At 42.7% G+C, this 19,359-nt stretch overlaps 1 protein-coding gene across 1 annotated transcript; it reads left to right on the forward strand.

Annotated features, from left to right (window-relative positions):
• Positions 1 to 9,648: 9,648 nt before the first annotated feature.
• On the forward strand, positions 9,649 to 12,357 carry LOC128298628 (mitochondrial import receptor subunit TOM40 homolog 2). Its single transcript, XM_053034398.1, has 4 exons — positions 9,649 to 10,078; positions 10,146 to 10,471; positions 11,726 to 11,950; positions 12,249 to 12,357. The coding sequence occupies exons 1-4, from the start codon at positions 9,761 to 9,763 to the stop codon at positions 12,355 to 12,357; spliced, it is 978 nt and encodes a 325-aa protein (XP_052890358.1). The 5' UTR covers positions 9,649 to 9,760.
• Positions 12,358 to 19,359: the final 7,002 nt, after the last annotated feature.

The raw sequence follows: 19,359 nt of genomic DNA on the forward strand, positions 1-19,359 counted from the left end.
CAATGATTGTTTTATTAGATATTTTAAACATTTATGTTAATCATTATCTACAAGGTGCAAACAGAACTTTGAAACATTCAAACTTACAGTACAACAACGTCTCTTACAAGATTTGAATTTCTATCTATTACAATAATTTTATTTGACCAGACCTCATTAGGAATTAAATAATACAATTGTTATGATTTCGAATAGAATGATCCAATCGCTTCAGAATGAGAACAACCGGAGTAGCAAAGAACAAGCAATCCCTACCAGATTAAGATTTGGACATACACGACACACGCACAGTCACCGGTTACTGAAAACGGACAAGACGGATCTTAACAGTTACATATATCCTTGCTGACTGCACAGAATATGTCAAAGATACAGAAAAAAATAAAATAGATAATTAAGATACCATTTTAGCTAAAAACGATAAAACTGAAAGCAAAATTTTGAACATTGTTAAGGATATTGAATTATGGAGTAAATTGTGATGAACTAAGGGAACTGGGGAAAACAAAGGAATAAATGTACACAAGATGTAAAGCAATGAGACGAATATCAGTCGGTAGCCACAAAGCCTCTATAAAATGAATAAGAAAAATCTTATACCCTATATGAAAATCACTATAAGAAATCCATTTTGCGCCTGCTAGTATGCAAACCGTATAGCATAATATAATTATTTGCACAACTAAACAAGTTTGTAAGATTGTTAAAACAATCATTTTCCACTTACTAATAGATTACCGTAACAAAGCAATCCCCCCTATTTTACCTACCTTCATGTACTACAAGGAAAGCGAAAACCCCGTTCAAAGGCAACATTAATTTGTAATGTTTTCATCAAAAACAATTCCCACTTTGCATTCTTTCTGTTTGTGTTGCTTAGCGTCAAACCAACCAACCAGTTACCAGTGGTGGTTTGTCTATTTGTCCCTATTGTGGTACCAACAAATCCTTGCCGGTTGTTTCGCTCGTGCACACCATCGTACCTGCTCTCGTGCGGCAAAAATTGAAAACTCAAAACACAAGTGAGATGTTTAAAAGCACACACATACACACACACACACCTAACATGGTACAATTCAAAGCCCAAACCGTGTCAGCAGTACGCGCGAGATGCTGAAGCTTTCGTAATGGAAAAACTTTTCCGATTCACAGCATTACTCCTCCCCGGGGGGTTTCGTGCAAGCAAAGGGCAAGGGAGCGCCAGGTTGTGGTGGAGATTGCTGCTAATGCACTTGTTTTGTGCCAGTTACTTACACCATTTCCGGTACCGATTCCCACCGCAATGCTGGTGTTGTGTGTAATTTAACTTCTTTTAAAATGTTGCCTTCCACTCGGGCACTCCGTGGCAAGTTGACTGGAGTTTCGTTTCGTTTTGTTTTAATTCAACCGTGTAAAACGGTAAGGTTCTTCAACGGTTTTCCAGGTTGGCGTTTTCCTTTACGCGTAAAAGTTTGGTGTATTTTCTGTGGGAATTCAAGGAAAAATTTTTTTTGTGTAAAGAAACCAATCTGGCCACTATAGGTATCGGGTACCACACTTCATAAGTGGTTTTTTCCGCAGGCAGTGAGTTAGTTTCCATACGATGATTGCGGTAAAAAAACAGCGAAAATTGAAGGTTGATGGAAGCTGTGCAATGTGCCTAACAAACCGTACGGGTGCTGGCTTTACGTTCTATTCTGCTAGTTTAGTTTATTTTACAACGAATGACATCGTGGTCTGTTCGGTGAATTGCATAAGTTCAGACGAATGTGTAAACCATCTCTATTCATTTGAAGAATATTTCCGAAACCGTTTGTACCAATTCTATATATTATTGCATACCAGTGTTCGCAAAAACAGTTATAGACCTAGAACCAGAGTTTGTCACACTATATATACAGCAGTTACAATATAAAAAATAAATAGATTTTCTTTAGGCAATGCATACAAATGCAAAACAAAATGAACTGATTTTGAATGGCGATGAGGAAATATGAAAACTAATTGAATTCACTTAAGTTTGCTTCAATCCTTTTGTCCTGCAGGACGTAATATTGTGTGGTAAACATCAGCTGTTCTGCAGCTTGGCAAAGGCTACTTGAATAAAAAAGTTGGTATTTAGTTTAACGTTTTCTCGCTAATTGAGATGAACTACCTTTCCGTGCTTTTACTTCGAAACTATTGCATTAGATCCACCTGCCAATTCAGAAATTCACCCGAAAAAGTAATAATCTTCAAATAAGACAAACCATTCGGAGGATTGTTTAATTTTAGAAAACGTTTTCCTTAACCATTTTAGGTGAAACGTTTCACCAGAACTTACGGAATCTTCAAACAAGTCCATCTCGTGCAGTTACTTCTTCACTGTTTGACCAATTGCTACAACTTCCAAGGAAAACAAAGAGAGCATTATGTCTACGATCTTTATCCTTAGATGTTGTTGATACACTTCAGGATGATGTCTACTGTCAAGCGACCAGCACAAGACTACTGCTTCTTCTTCTTTATCGGCACAACAATCTCAAGAGAGGTTTAGGCCTGTCATTCCTGGATTTCTCTAACTCTGGATGTATTTACTCGTAGCTGGATTAAAGTTCTGTTTAGGCGGATTGATCCACATGGGATTTCGGTCCGGTACGTTCGTGTGAAGACCGGCGCCACTACCATCATGCCACCGGGCCGCTAGATCGGATATAACTAAAAAGTTTGCAGTGTCACCTAATGTCTCACTTCTAAGCACTGGCTACAGTTTTCATGAGGGCAATCACAAGTTACAGCGGCGGATCAAACGGTAGGCGGAGTAGGCGGTCGCCTAGGGCCTCGCCGTGTTGGAGGCCCCAAAAAATTTATGCCGATTGTGCGATTTTTGAAAATTTTACAACAAAGTTAATTTATAGCAAAAAAAATCAATTTACAAGGTAGAAAATTGATAAAAAATATCTTCCTTGGTTATATAAAACATTTGTTTTATGTGATAAATTAAATGCAGAGAAGAATATCGACTTTGTAACTTTAAAGTATAAACGAAATTGCACCAGTACCAGAACACTAAATTTCCCGTTGGTCGAGAAAAATTTCTTCGAAAACTACCAGTTTCCGAATGTATAATACCAGGAGAGCATCCACGGAAGAAGTAGCACCTAGTACAGCAATTTTGGTCGAAAACCGCCGAAAAGTATGCAATGTTTAAACACTAACTTTCCCGTTGGTCGTGAAAAATTTCTTCGAAAACTACCAGTTTCCGAATTTAAAGTATCAGGAGAGCATGCACGGAAGAGGTAGCTCCTGGTACTGCGCCGTAAGGTATGCAATGTTTATACACTAGGTATGCGCCGTAAGGTATGCAATGTTTATACACTAACCTTGCAACCAACTTGCAATGCAAGTTTGGTGCATGCAAAAAACTTGCAGCAAGATGGCGCCCAACTTCGTACTTGCATGCAAGCTTGCATGCAACAAACTTGCATGCAAGTTCTTGCAAGCAAATTCTTGCATGCAAACTTGCATGCAAGTTTGCATGCAAGTTTGCATGCAAGTTTGTATGCAAGTTTGTATGCAAGTTTGCATGCAAGCTTGTATGCAAGTTTGTATGCAAGTTTGCATGCAAGTTTGCATGCAAGAACTTGCATACAAGAACTTGCATGCAAGTTCTTGCATGTAAACTTGCATACAAACTTGCATGCAAGTTTGCATGCAAGAATTTGCTTGCAAGAACTTGCATGCAAGTTTGCATGCAAGCTTGCATGCAAGTTTGTTGCATGCAAGTACGAAGTTGGGCGCCATCTTGCGCGCCATCTTGCTGCAAGTTTCTTGCAAGCATCAAACTTGCATTGCAAGTTGGTTGCAAGGCTAGTGTATAAATATTGCATACCTGACGGCGCATTGCAAGTTGGTTGCAAAGTTAGTGTATAAACATTGCATACCTTACGGCGCAGTACCAGGAGCTACCTCTTCCGTGGATGCTCTCCTGGTACTATACATTCAGAAACTGGTAGTTTTCGAAGAAATTTTTCTCCACCGACGGGAAAGTTAGTGTTTAAACATTGCATACCTTTCGGCGGTTTTCGACCAAAATTGCTGTACTAGGTGCTACCTTTTCTGTGGATGCTCTCCTGGTATCGGCAATCTGAAAACAGCTGGTTTTGTATGGAATTTCGTACCAGCTAATGGCGATCCAAGTAGTGGCGTTATGGTTCTCCTTAGCGCATACAAACGTTTATATATAGAGACTAGATTACTAGCCCCGTTTACAGGGCTACGCAACAGAACTCTGAGATGTACGCAAAGGAGCTTTCTTTCCGAGACTTTGCTGGTGTTGTTACATCATGTTTGAAGTACATCTCCCTAACACCGATAATGCCGTAGCAAAATTATGGGCCCCCCTTGAAAAATTCCGCCCTGGGCCTCCAAGGGGATTGATCCTCCACTGACAAGTTAACTGGTCTTGTCTATCCGGCTACGTGGAAGGGAACTCGTATGGAAATCCCTAGAATCAAACCATTTGTTTTAGTGCAAAAGTTAGATCATTAGCAGGTGTCCGACATTAATGATAAATCCTGTAGGTTACCTCATTCCTGTTCGTCTGAAAGCGACAGTGCATCACAGTTGTTTTTTTTATTATTTCACTCCATTTTTCTGTTACTAATCCCCATCTCACATGATAATTGTTTTCCTCTATCACGCCACCCAACCAAACACTAACAGCCGTCCATAAAATGGCGCTCAAAATGAAATCAATTTCAAGCGCGAATCAACAGTGAAGTAATAATGTAGGAAAAATAAAAACGTTTCTGTCCGTTGGTTTTTTCTTTTCTTTTTTTTTTGCTCAAAATAATGCCACGCAACCAAACTGTAAACTATCGTATAAACTTTAACTACCTAGCGAGCGATCGTTTTGAGTCGCTTGCTGAAAAGTTCCATCACATCCATACCCCGGATGCGAACGCAAACCCTCCATCTCCGCCGCCTAATCCATCAAAAAAACTGACCTGAACCCATGCGAGGTATAGGAACGAACTTCTTACCGGCTAGGATCACGGCTCCAACTATCACGGTCAACGAACAGCGGATGACAACTTTTAATACCGTCATGATCATAAAACACGATTATTCCCATCGTTCATCAAAGTTTCATTGTTGGTGCGGTACAGTTTACGAGTGCCGAGCGTGCCCCGGGTAAATGATGGAACAATTTCTACGGCTGCACTGGACCGAACGGCCCGGCGCTACCATTAACGGATGTTACGGGTAAAAATGATCGAGTCCGCTGGGTCCGGGGCGGGTGCCCATGCTGCAAGGACATTTCTAATTATCCAATGCAATTGCGTGGTACAGGGGTGGGTAGGGATCGTGATTTGCATAGTGGTAGTGGTGTCGGATGGCCCGTGTCAGCCCGTTCTGCCTACTGCGATGATGTTTATTAGTAGTTTATGCAACTCAAGCACACACACACACATCCATACACATCGGTCATGAGAGGAGTTGATGGTTGTGCTGAGTTGCCTGCATGGGAAAGTTCTGCTGTCGATGCTGGAAGTTTATCGTCCACATGCATACACCCACCCACACATGCACACACTCGGTGGTTGATGTGCAATTTGCAATTTTCAGCACAGATGAAAAACTTTCCCGTTTTGTTTTTTTATGTTGGACGATCTCCCATTCGGATGAGGTGATCAGGTCGAAAGGTTTGCCGAAACAGAGCTTGTGCTTTGACGTGGCATTAGAAAGTTTCAGTTTTAGTATTTCGCAAGCACTTTTGTTTCAGGGTGAGGTGAGTTTTGCTGTGAGCTGTAAAGCGTTGGAGCAGAAACGGTAATGGGGACAATTTTTGAGCGATGAAGTAAGTGTGTGTTTATGCAGATGAAAGTGGCATCAAGTGCCCGGGCATAATGGCGTGTTGATGGCTCAATTATACAGTCGAAACGGTTCTTCTGGACAGGCACAGTGCACTGTTTAGGCGTGTCAGAATTCCAACCAGGCGGGAAGAATAAAGAACACACACACATGTCCTCCAGAACATGCTGGAACTAATTTTCCCTTCACTACTGCACGCATTCACACGTTAGCCAGAGGAAATGGCTTTTTCATTTCCTGCCGTTGAACTTTACCGAGCCTGGCGCGAGTTTCCGTTCGGACGCGCGTTCTGCCGATCGTCGCTTTTGGATCGGACCATTTGCCACGGACAATCGACCGCAGGGAGCAGTCGGTACGCGCCACAGACATTTGGGCGGCTCATAGCCGTGTCTCGGTATCTGGGGTGTGTTCGTGATTTTCGCCATTTTTATGCTTCTTCTCTACACGCGTTCACCCAGTTACTGGACCACCGTTTGGACCGGATATCGGTGTCATTAAATCGACCCGGAACGTATCCCTTCCCGGGCCGGCCGGGCAACGTTTCCGTTACTCAAAGCCTCCCCACCTCCCCCCACACACCCAAAGTAGGTCACCTGACCATTGTTGAACCAACCAGGCTGCGGTCGGGTGAGGTTCCGCGGTTGACATTTGGTGGAGGATGGTGCGGGAAAACCGGCCAGCTATAGCCGACATTTTATGAGTAATGTGCAACAACGGCAATCAACCGGAAAGCGGAAATGTCGTTTCGTATTATGGACCAACCCCGGGCAACGGTCAGCAAGCGAACGAGCCATGACCACGGACACGGGGATCGTTGTTTTTTTCTCCCTTCTCTCTCATGCGGACCAATTAAAATGCCGTCACCGGATGGGGGTTTTGGGCGGTTCCGGGCGGGTGGGTTTTATGTCCGAAAAGCTCCCAGTACGAATTTGCTGTTTGCCGAAACGCGCCCCGTACGTAAATCAATATAATTCGCTCATAAAAATGGCGTAGCTTTACGGTGAAATGCCGCGGCTCGGATGTGTTTGACGTGCTGTTCTTTTGATCATATTTTGTTTTATTTGTTTGCTTACTGTTCGGTTCGTCTATTTTCTTGCCTTTTTAACTTCCTGGATGGCCCTGGAAAATTGAGAATTGATTTCACCAGGGTAACCAGCAAGGCAACAATTGTCCCACTCTTTGTGGCGGTTTTGCTGTTCAATTGGATTGGAAATTTATGGCGAAATTTGCACAACGTTGCTGCAGTTGCATCATTGCACGTACGATTACTTCCGATGAGCGCACATTAATTGCACTCTTTACGCGTTGGGTGTACATTAAGAAGCACTGTGTAATTGCACCGTTAATGGTGAAATTGCTTACACTCACACACATACACAATGAAGTTACAATTAAATTGTACTCATTAACATTTAATAGTTTCGCGCGATTTTATGGCACAAAGTACACGAATATTTAACACTTTGAAACACGCCACATCGAATGGCAGAACGATGTAGAAATGCTTTTTAATGAACATGAAAGTGTACTTCAGCGCTTTACCTCTAACTGTCCCTCGTGTTTTCCTCTGCAATATGTTGTTTTATGAAGCAGTGAGCTTTGATTGAAGAAAGTAAAAGGCAAAAATTAATAATGCCCACTGCGAGAATGATGTGGCAGTACAAATTGCAGACATTCGGGCGATAAAATCACAATAAAATATTCACGATTTCGGTATGGAAATTTTTCGCACGGACACGCTGCGCTCCAGCATCTTGACCATTCGCTCAATTGATGCATCGTTGATTGTGAATTCAGTTAGCATCGGACGGGATGGGCCAGAGCTCCAGAGCAGTATTTACCAGCTAGCAAACACACACACAGACGAAAAAAGCAGGGATGAAATGCTGTATATTACGCCCTTTGGTTTTGTTTTTATTTGTTCCTTTGAACGAAACAGTGAACAGTGGTTCAGTTCAGGCGGAAAGGTGGTCGTCTCAAACATTTTGTGGTAGTTTTTGATCACACAAAGATGTCAAAAGATAAGAATTACATTTACCAGGTTCCGGTGGGCTAGTCAGTTCATTAGAATGACACCAAACGACCCCCGTAAAGTGTTGTTCTGATCGTCCACGCATGGAGCTGGTGTAGCTCCGGATATGCAAGGGCTGTATTTTTCTTGCAAGTTTTAATAAATACATTTATGAAATTGTTTGAAACAGTAAAATTACTTAGCTTTATTCACCTATTAGTTTGTTAAATTTCTAGTCAAACGTTTATAAGTCTTATCAAAATAAATTAATAAATAAATCAAAAAAATATTTTATAAATAATAAATTATCTTAGTGAGGTGAAGGTTTTAGTTTGTCTATGCGTTTTGATATGATAACACGGCACGATATGATCCGGACAATCGGAATGGTACGAAGTTTATCTCAATAGATAGCACAAAAGCAGGTATACATGTAAAATGAAACGTTGAATCATTGGAAAAGTGTACTAAAGATGCATTGTATATAAATAAATGATATATTTCATGTTAAATAATCTCTCACACATTGTTTTAGTTTAATACGTAGTAATACCCTTGTTACCCTATTAAGCTTTCAAACATTTTTCAAAACAGCCACAAAGTAAAATTGCCTACAATAGTGATCAAAATTTGATCCGAGCTAAAATATTGGCCATCGACATCACAAAGCCACATCATTTTTGGCGGGGTTTTGGAACAATTGTGACCACAAGTCCAGATAGAAAAAAAAATTAAAGTTAGTAGAGTTAAGGAAGAAAATTAAAGTTAAAATATAGCTCTTAAAATTGGAGCAAAAATTTATTGAAACAAAGTTAAGCAATTGATGGTTTTATTAGTCTGTCTATTATAATATGCTAACCAAACGAAATATGAATAAATTTTGTGTAAATTTTCTACCAAACTTCTAATATTCTATCATACAAATTAATAGAGCATCAATTCTAAATTTTTAAAACTTCCTTTTGAATCAAATGTCCACCGCTGTACCATCGTGTGATGGGTCGTGCCACAAGAAGAATGAGATTTTCCCCAACCACTGTCGATGGTCCATCGAATCGTGTGAATCGCTCACAAGAAATACTGTTTATCTGCATCGAGCAATGTGCACAAGCGGTACGGAAAGGGTTTCTTTTTTTTTTGGATTTAGTTAAGCTCATCCTCACGCTGCCCGACGACAAGTGCGCACCCCGTGTGGTGGCATTTATTGTTTTATCCTTCGTTTCAGCGCCCGAATTCCAATGGATGCCTCGGAGGAAGAAAAACTGCTCGCTCACTACATGGGCGCTGAATTTGCTACTGTGTTTCCAGGTTGAAGTGATTTTTCATCATTTTACTGCAGTGGTACTTCGCACTTGCCCGTCCGCACACTCGATAATGCGGACGTTTTCGAGCATTACCAGTACCAGTGCGGTGCACAGAGATCGGGGAGTTCCTTTCTGTTCGTGCCAATATTGAAAAATGCATTTTGATAAATGGTTGCACTTCGGAACAGACGGAATTGGAAAGCATGCTGCGCAATCGAAAGCTGGCCGCCATTGGTTCATATCGTCGTAAATGTCATCACCGGTGTCAGTTTTGGCACGTTGACACTTTGGCGCTTACTTATGCAAATTGCTCCCCGGCGAGTCCTCCTGTGGGGTGCAAAAACAAAAGCTGTTCGCGTTTTTTTTTGTTTTTCGCTACCGATCCCAGTTGGCGAGACGTGTTTTGGTGTTGAGCTAAATTGAATTGTGTGTTGTTTGTGCCAACAACAAAAAAAAAACACCTCCCCACCGGATGATGAAAGCTGCTTGCATCGCAGTTGGCTCGTCGCCATCTTAGCTGGCTGTGAAATCGCTCATTCATCAGTCGCTGTTTTGTGCCTTTGCCAGCATCGAACAAACATAACCCCCTCGCGAAAGCAGGTGCACAACGATGAAGATGGAAAGCAACGGACAGGATGGGACATCGTGCGTACCGGAGCCGGATCCACGGTACGGGGCCCGTTTTCCGTGGCCATTCGCGTGGACGTCGGGCGTCCGGCAATCGCCGCTGAACCCGGGCGATATGGCGAATCTGCACGAGCGCATCAACCACCTGCGGCCGCACTGGTTCGAAGGGTTCCAGCTGAACGTGATGCGGAGCTGTGGCGTTAACCGTACGATGGGAGCCAGCTGGAGCTTGAGCCACGTGACACCGACCGGTTTCCGGTTCGGTGGACACTTCCGGCGACGATGCAGCGATAGCGTGCTGGTAAGATGCTACATCCCACTTCCAGCTCGCCACGACGTAACGTGCTGTCGCCGTGAATTAATTCCAGACCACACCACTTGTAGCGTTCGATGTGAATCCGGGTACGCTGTGCGCGAACCTGCTGATGCTGTACCGGCCCGTCCGTTCGGTTGGGCTCGAGCTAGCGCTACAGCTGCAGCCGGGCGCGGACCCGTTCGTGGATGAGCTTTCGCTGCAGTATACGGGCCGCAGTCGGACGTCCACTGTGCGTTGCAGTACGCCGGGCACGGCCGATACGTACCGGGTCAGCGTGGATCATCTGGTCAGTCTGAACGATCGGTTGTGCTTCGGTGTGGAGTTGCTGTGCGAGTGCTACCGGGGCACATATAACACCAATGTGGCCTTTGCTGGAAGGTAGGTAATGGGGGAGAGGGAAAATGGGACGATGGCAGGGGAAAGCCACCGGCTACTTAGAGATAAGTGCACGCTGGGATACAGCGGATTAATGCTACAGGTTAAGAGGCGTCGTACGACATTGCTGGCGTTGTATGTTGCACACTGCTAGATAATTGCAAACCATGGGTTGTTAATTATGGATTAAAATGGCATTTAGAATCGTTTGTTGCCTGTGGTTAGTTTGCGAGGTGTTGCCTGCTCGTACGTAGTGATCTACCAATCAGGGTAATTTTTGTTATAAGAAAAGTTTTCTAGCATAATACCCGGTGTGTCAGTGATGTTATTTTAGAGGGTAATTTGGGGTTTCTAGAGTAAACAAAAGACCCAAGAGTAAACAAAAATATTAAAAGTATATTAAATAATTGGCATATTTTAAGCAAAATTGTCAATTCTTTCCATAACAAATCTGACATTTGTGTACAAAATTTGTAAAACAATTAAACGCTAGAACCGTACCAAGCGGTTTACGTATACAGGCAGTTCCCGAGATACGCGGTCCTTGGATACGCGGTTTTTGGGAAATGACTTTTTGTTATTGGATGGTGATACGATATAAAGGCGATATATGGCGAAGCGCTGGGAAATTAGTCTAAATATTATGAAGCGCACCAATTAAAATAACTAATCCGGTAGTTCTAGTGTTAATTTAAATAAAAATCGTAAACGCGTGGCAAAAGCCTTCATAGTGCGAGAATAAATAAATTAATAAATAATAACTTAAAAACTGCTTCAAAATTGTAGCCCAACCCTACACATACAATAGAAACACACATTTGCACAAATTACGCGGACTCGTTTTGGTCCGCTTACTCGCGTATGTTGCATCGCTCGAGAAAAATCCACGAAAAAAAATACTTTATTCCTATTTTAATTAAAAATCGTACAAATAAAATGCAGATATAGATATAAGCACAAACATGATTCAAGATTTGTAAAAAACAGTGTAACATGATTGCGGTCCCCTGTTCACAGAAATTCAAATATTCAATGTTATTAAAAATTCCCAGTGCTCGTTAAAAATGCCCTTAAATTGGTATAAAAATCCCAGGGAAAAGTCTCACGAAAAATAAATACCGAGTAAAATTGATATGTCGCCCCAATGGTGCAACACTGTACGTGGATACTTTGTAATCAATCTCGGCTGAAAGTACAACACTCAGTTACAGCAATCTAACATGTTCCTATATAAATCCGTAACCGGTTTCACTTCAGATATAATCGGGAAACGTACACACTGGCCGCCACAGTTTCTCCCGATGCGTTCGATTTGAGTTACTGGCAAAAAGTGTCCAACACGCTGCAGATGGGCTCGTCAATGATTGTGAATCAGCGCCAGAACCGAGCACTCGGTAGCGTCTGCTATCGGCTGGAGCACGCGGACACCGTGATCCGTGGGTCGTTCGATTCCGATTGGAGCATCGGCTTCACTTACGGCAGGTTAGTACAAAACAACAAAAAAAAAAGGACACTCCCAATGCACAAACCCGGGGGCTGGTAAATTTCGGAGCAATTAAATCGGAAATCGAATCCGAATTGCCCCTGCTGCGTTTGGGTCACTTGCTCATTCCATTGGTTCTCTTTTCATGCGCACCGGGCTGGAAAAATTCAATCCCACCTCTTCGCTCCACCCCTGCACCCACAACATACGCCACGGACCGGGTGGATGGTCCCGGTGACGATGATGTTAATGACCGACACATCCCGATGATGGATATCGCGCGAAAATCGAATGCAGAAAGCTTACGCCGGCCGCATTCACCGCCTGTGTGAGTTTGTTGTTTTGCGCGCCGAAAAACACGTTCCAGTGTGGATTTCGGATTGATTTGGATTCTAATTTGCTGTGAGCCGACCAAACCCGGCAGCTACCGAGCTTTGACCCCAATCCGGTACACGATCGATACGACCGCAGATTGGAAGTGGACAAGAGAGAGGAACATCGAAAAAAGCATCAACGCATTCGCTGGTGTCGGTGGCGTGCAGTTGAACGATGGGAAGATTAAATGACACCAGTGGCAGGCACTCTTCACACCTTCCATCCGGCCCCACAACCGCAAAACCCCGGGACGCAAACTTCCTGCAACCCGTGTGGCGCAAATTAGTCCGATAGCTCATCCGAATCAACGGATCCACCGGTGATCCGGTTCGGGTTGATATTGGGGTGGTTTTTGTGTGATACGCGCGAGAAAAAGTAAACCTACGGTACGTGCGAGCTTGCCGTAACCGCCATTACCACCCACAAACTGTCACTGTGCGTTAACGTTTTGGGCGGTTTGTGCAACGCCATAGCAACCAATTGGAATATCATAATCTGTGTTTCCCCTCCTGCTTCGTTGGTGCCTCGCAGTATATCCATTTCGTCGGTTCAGTGTACGAGATATGAGTGACAGATAAAGGGTTGGAATAGGTCATTTCTATTGATTTAATTTCAAATGCTTACCCTTACGCCACCACGCTGCCTGTTCCCTGACCGGAGCACGAAGCGGCATTAGTTGAAAGGTTGCTTGCTCAAATTCAAATCCACCCTACTGGCGCATACACGCTCTTGTTCTACATTTGTTGGTGTTTCTAAACAAATGAGGTATTTTTTCAAGTCAATTCATGATTTTCAACATTTAATTTAAAACATTATAAAACATTTTTAAATAAAATGACACTATTGCACCCCGTTACACTCATAATAATTTTCAAGTTATGCAATGCGTTTTACCATATTGTTACCCCATTTTGTTTTTATCTTTGGAAAATGACTGTTTCACATTGAACTGCACTTTGATATCATCAATAGTTTATTGTTTATTAAACTTATTCTTTCGTCCGCCTCAAGATTATTTACTTACTTTTCAGGCGTTGTAACTGCTCCACAGTCTTGGCCTGCTGTAGGAGTCTACTGAACTGGTCATCGTCTACCGTCATCGCCAATCGATCCATAATTCCTGCCTTTCTGGTAGGGACACGTCAACGCCATCACTCCATCTCAGTTTGGACCCACCAGGCTTCCTCTGTCCATATGGATGACCTAAAAGAACTTTACGGGCTTTGTCGTCCGGTGTCATTCTCATGACTTGACCAGCCCACCGGAGCCTGGTGGTCTTTGTCCTTTCACACACATAAGGAGCCAAAAATCGTCAGTTATGGACAAAATCTATATCTTATAGGCGTTTGTGACTACGGGAACTATATAAGCTCTATATAGTCCCAGCTTCGTTCGTCACGACAGGTGTTTTGAGCAGAGAAGGTCAGTAACGATAACAACATTAATGTTGAGATTCGCGCTGTCAGGTCGTTCTACAGTGTGGTGGCAATTTCTGTACTCAAACACAAAAACGAATGCACCATATTTATTAATGCGTTAATTAATTAAAGTGGCATGCATAATCGTTGAATTTACGCATCATTACAGGAATGATGAATTAGTTTATTAATTAGTTTGAAAAAAAAAAGAATGAGACAACACAGTTTGAGACACGCACGCGTTAAAGTGGACATTCGAGGGATACTCAAGGGCTCCGTCGTTTTATTTGCAGTCCGGCAAGGTCTCAGGACGTTCTCCTTTTCCGGAAGATACACACACGCTTTTGCTTTCTGTGTACTCAGCCATATGCATGAAACAGTCCCAACAGCTGGTAGACCATTACCAAATCAATGGTACTCGGCAGACATCTTTAACGGACATCGCGGAATTAGTACAAAGGAGATTAATTGTTTTAAGTGTAGTAGAGTTCGACGCGTGCCTTAGAAAGTTCCTTGATGCCACCACTTACCGATTAGTTTTTTTTATATACATACAAGATGATTTCGTCTCTCTCAAAACCTGTGTTGGGGTATGAGGTGCGACTTATCATCATCTGGTCTTTCCAGCATCAATGGAATAATTTCCAAAAAAAGGACATCTGAGACACGTTATTTTTAAATGTTGTAGCTACAAACAAACAACTTTCAATTAACCCGAAAAAAAACCCCGTAGTTATCGAATATTTTTCTTGGGCATTGGGTAAATGCGAGCAATAAACTCAAGATAATTGGCATTTTTGGCAAATAACTTATCAAACAGTGCGCGCCGGAAGCAAGCATTCCGTTTGGTGACATGCAAAAACAGACAATCATGTGCACTAATTGATTCCAGGTCCGTGGTTTCATTGCTGCATTTGATTTAAATTAAATGGAATGAAGGGTTGGCAAAGCTTTCAGTTTTTTTGTGTGACTCCATTCACCCCTATACACCTCGCAGTGTTATACGCTTGGTTAATGGAATCCGTGCGTATCCGTGAGAGAGTTGTTGAGATATTTCGTCAATAGTGCAATGCAATGGTGCTCTAATTCCCAATCGATTAGTGCCATGGAAGTGGTAATGATTTCCCTTTTTTCCTATAGACAGGTATTTGGGAAAGCGGTGGAAAGCGAGGCAATTGATGCTTATCGGTGGTTTGCTCCCCACTCAGCATCGATGACCTCTCGACCCGGCCGAACATTACCCGTTGGAAATTGAATTTAATAAACGATCCGATGAAAATTAACTAGATATCAGTGGTGTGGTATCAAATTCCATTGTGCTTTTGTGCAAGTTTTGTTTTTTTCTTTGTTTATCGTGCTTTTTTGCATGATTAGTGATTATGCTGGGTTGTTCACACCAGAATGCTTCACAATCAATTCTTTACATCCTATTAGGTCTGATCTATTGATTATTTATCTAATGTGCCACGAGCCGATGTATGATTGATTAAGCTTAGAATGGAATTTAGATTAAATCGGTAGGCAAATATACTACCACCGACGCGTGATATGTTTTGCCCGATTGGTTTGAAGTGTCAATGCTGGCAGGCATTGTCGCTGTGTTAGCAGTTCTGTAATATGTTGGGCATTTGTTTCACAATTTGACCCAAAAACCCACTGAAAGGGATTTATTTAGCTCACGGCTTGAAACGATAAAATCCCCCTTCAGTGCGAGAACGAACCAATCTCACCGGCAAGAGAGATAGTGTCCCCCTTAAATAACCTAACCCATAACATTTCTTTTCTGGCCGAGCCGGGCCAGATTGGGAAAAAGTTTGCCTAGCTTTGGCTTTGTGTTACATACACTGCAGTGTGGCCTCCGGGAGTGGTGCTTCCGTAAACGAGCTATTTGACGATGGAGTTGGTAGCAGAAGTCCAACCGTACCGGCACAAAACTTGTATGTCAGCTCGGTTCCGGTGGTTTAGTTACGGGTGACGTTTGGGAAACTTTTTCTTCACCACCTCCTCTCCCCCTATGGCCGTTTGGCCGTTCGCCCGACCTTCCCAACTGGATGCAGTTTTAAATGGCGTGGCCAAAAATGGACAGCCGACATGTGTCACTGACCACGCTCCATCGATCGGGCGGATGGGTGAGCAGGGATTTATGTGTGGGCGAAAAGGGTTTTTGCCTTCACTTAAGCATCACTTTAAAGGGAGGGTATTCCACCCCGGGTGGGACGGTATTGGTAATATTCAAACCAATGCCAATATGTCATCAGGTGGATGAAAAAAGTTTTCCTTTAAAGCCCGGACTCTTTAGTGCTCGTTGTTTAATTTCTTTACTGAAGTTGTGTGGTAAGCTAGTGGTTTTTGAAGAAAGCTCCAGTATGCTTTCCCACCCAGCTCGGGTGCTGTAATTATCTTAATTTCGTTCCAAACTTGTCCTACGTTTTCTAGATGTTTGCACATCAAACACCGTTGAGGTTTCTTCGAACATCTTTGCAAGGTTGTTTACAGAAGGGATAGGTACATTGATTGAAGAAATAATTCAACGATGCATCATGATTTGAAGATCGCAAATAAAACCCACCGCGACATAAACTTTTCTGACAAACATTTTGTGATCGTTTTCCCCTCTTTGTATATTGCTCGTTGTCGTGTGGTTGCCGTCGTCACATTCCAGTTCATGGCGCACAGGAAATGTCAACATAATCGCATTATGACCACAATTAAACGGCACCCCCCCATCGAGCTGTAATGTTGATAGTATTGTTTGGTTTTAAAACAGTTTTATTCATCTGTTACCCCTTTTGTCGCTGGCTTTTGGGCGCTAAGAATTATGGCTCACCGTTATTTATGCCTTCATTCCACCTTCCACATCCATCCGCGCTTGCCTTACACGTTCCTTGGGCGCTTGTTATCTGTGGCGTCTCGTCTTACGCAGAGCCAAGGGAAAGAAACATTAAAGATTAAACGTTAACGTGTTTGGGTGGAGTTTAATATCTTTCGCTGCTTCATGGCACAGCGAAAACGTAACGGAAACGTAAGGACTATTACGCGAAACGCAAAGCCAAATTCATCCCCCCCCCCCCCAAATCGCTATGAAACCTAGCGCCCACGCAATGTGTTTTGTTTCATTGTTTTGCATTGTGGGGACCAAATTTCAGCCCACCATTTTTTTTGTCTAATTTTGTGTGCCTAACAAAGTTTCACCAAACAAATGTTGGATTTTTTTTCGCCGTGTTTTGCCAGCCGAGATTGTTTTTCTTTTCGCGTTAGGTCGAGGATGATGAAATAGGGAGTTGCTAGAAGAAAGAAACAAAAACCGACCATTCCAAACAAGTTTAGTGGCCCCTGCGAACGGGAAAATTCTTTAATTACTCTCATTGGTGCGATTAAAAAATTAAACATTTATTATCTTCATTAATCCCCGCCACCGAAGGGTGGGAACGGGGCGGGAAATGGCTCGGAAAGTGAGGACAGCGGGACAAGTGGTGAAAATCGGCCGAAAGTGTGTAAGTGTTTGAGTGTTGGTGCGTTTCTAAACATTCTTGAACGTTTTTTTTTTCTACCTTGCTCTATCTCTTTCTTCATCCCACCTTCTGCTACCAAAACGATGAGAAAGCGCTTTTCCGGCATTACACGTCGAGTTTTCTTTTCGGTACGTGTGCTACATCACCTCCACACGCCCATTCAGTTCATGGTTCATTTGTAAGCTTTTATCTGGCGTTGCTCCTTATTTTCCCACGTCACTTCAGCACCTTTCCGTGTAGAGAAAAGATTGTGCAAAGGCAAAGTTTGGCGTCTCGTAAAAAAAGCACCTGCCTGTGCCGGAAGAAAACACCCCAACACCATCCCGGAGTCTTCGTCCCTCTCCCCGACAACCCGGTCCACCGTTTGTCGTTCACGATGCTCGATTTTTCTTTTGGTGAAAATTTAATGAAGCGATAAATTTCTTCCCGAAAATGTGTCCATGTTTGCCAACCTCCACGAATGGCACACACAAAAAAAAACCAGGCTATTCCTATCCGTTGCTGCCCGAAAGCCCAACGGGTGATAAATTCAGTCGGAACACCATCGGGCGAACATTTTTACGACTGGCTTTGGAACGTTGACGAAATGAGAGGAGACGCCTTTTGTTCCCCCCTCCTTACGGTGTAGCGTTTCGTCGGTAATTAAATTTGATAGAATGCCGATAAAGGAAACAAAACACCCCACGCGGATAAGGATGGCACCAGCGGAGGGAGGACCAAAAAAGAAGCACATTGTGAAGGGTTACTGCCACACAGTGGAAAGAAAGTAAAAATTACGAACGGAGAATTGGCCAGCTAATGGGACAGCGTGGTGGCATATTTTGTCTAAGGAAAGCGAATGAATTATCCCGCGGTTTTGCTCCCGATTCGAAAACGATGCCTGTAGTCGGGAAGCACATTCTTCGTGACGGCGGTGAAACTTCAGAGTGGTGAATTTAAAAAGAATTGCGCCTAAAAGTATGCAAATTGTATGACACATTCATCTAGCAAACAAAACACGATGTTCAACCATTACGATGTTCAACCATTAGCTCAATTTTATAAACGACGGAAAGAAAATGCTAAAAAGACGTAATTCTACAACATATAATATAAATACAATAGGTACTAGTAGTACAAGGGTTAATACGCTTTTTATTGGGTGGGTACTTAAGGGAAAAACTTTTAAAATACTTGTTTTTTCTATTTCTTGAAGCTCTAAGTTTAAGGAGTAGATGGTAAAAGACACTCTACCGTTTGTTGATCGGTATTTAACGATTCCTGAAAACATTTATTTAGTTGTAGATACTATACAACATATTTTTTACAGAATTCACAAGTACATGACGAGTGCATTCATTATTGTTATTTTTAATAATTCTTCAACAATTTAGGTAAAATGCTTTTGGAATACAGAATAAATTGCTTTTCAATTTATAGGCAACAAATTCAACAATCGGGGTTTAACTCCACATTGCAATATAGATGAAAAATTGTTTTACAGGCCTTGATACATGATTTCTTAATCTTAAAATAATTTATATTGAAAAAAAATTATAATATTCCACTACTGTTTTGTTTGAGTCCCCTCACACAAAGCATCCGGAATGCAATCAATACATCCCATTAGCATGCAAGCACCGTACGGTTGTGTCGTGCTGTAAGATTGTGATCCTCTCTACCGCCCTGCACCAAGTAAATGCATTTGATGATCCGCCAGTGCACGTTGCGCTCGAGCATGCTGTATCGAGAGCAAACAGACATTCGAGACAAGCTCGTGCATGGTGCTGAGCACTGAAAAGGATTGGATACTATTTCACCTCGGATACGTTCGACAGCGGAAGCACGTAGACGATATAAATCCCCAACTGAAGCACTTTTATGACTAATGGTACCGGCAGTACCCGAGCGTTGCCGTAAGGAAGAAGCTTCCGGCACTGGGCAGATAAATTTCCACATATTATTCAGTCGAGAGCATCTTCAAGTTTTGACTGTGACTTTGCGCCGGCTTCAGTGGTACGGGAAGCCACCGTGGGCTGAACACCAAATGGGCGGATGGGGTCACCCAAGCCCGTCGGGACAGCCTCGTTTGATTATGTTTCGTAATCGTTTGTGTTATGATTG

Source organism: Anopheles moucheti, chromosome 2 (assembly GCF_943734755.1).
Source record: "Anopheles moucheti chromosome 2, idAnoMoucSN_F20_07, whole genome shotgun sequence".
Classification (NCBI taxonomy): Eukaryota; Metazoa; Arthropoda; class Insecta; order Diptera; family Culicidae; genus Anopheles; species Anopheles moucheti.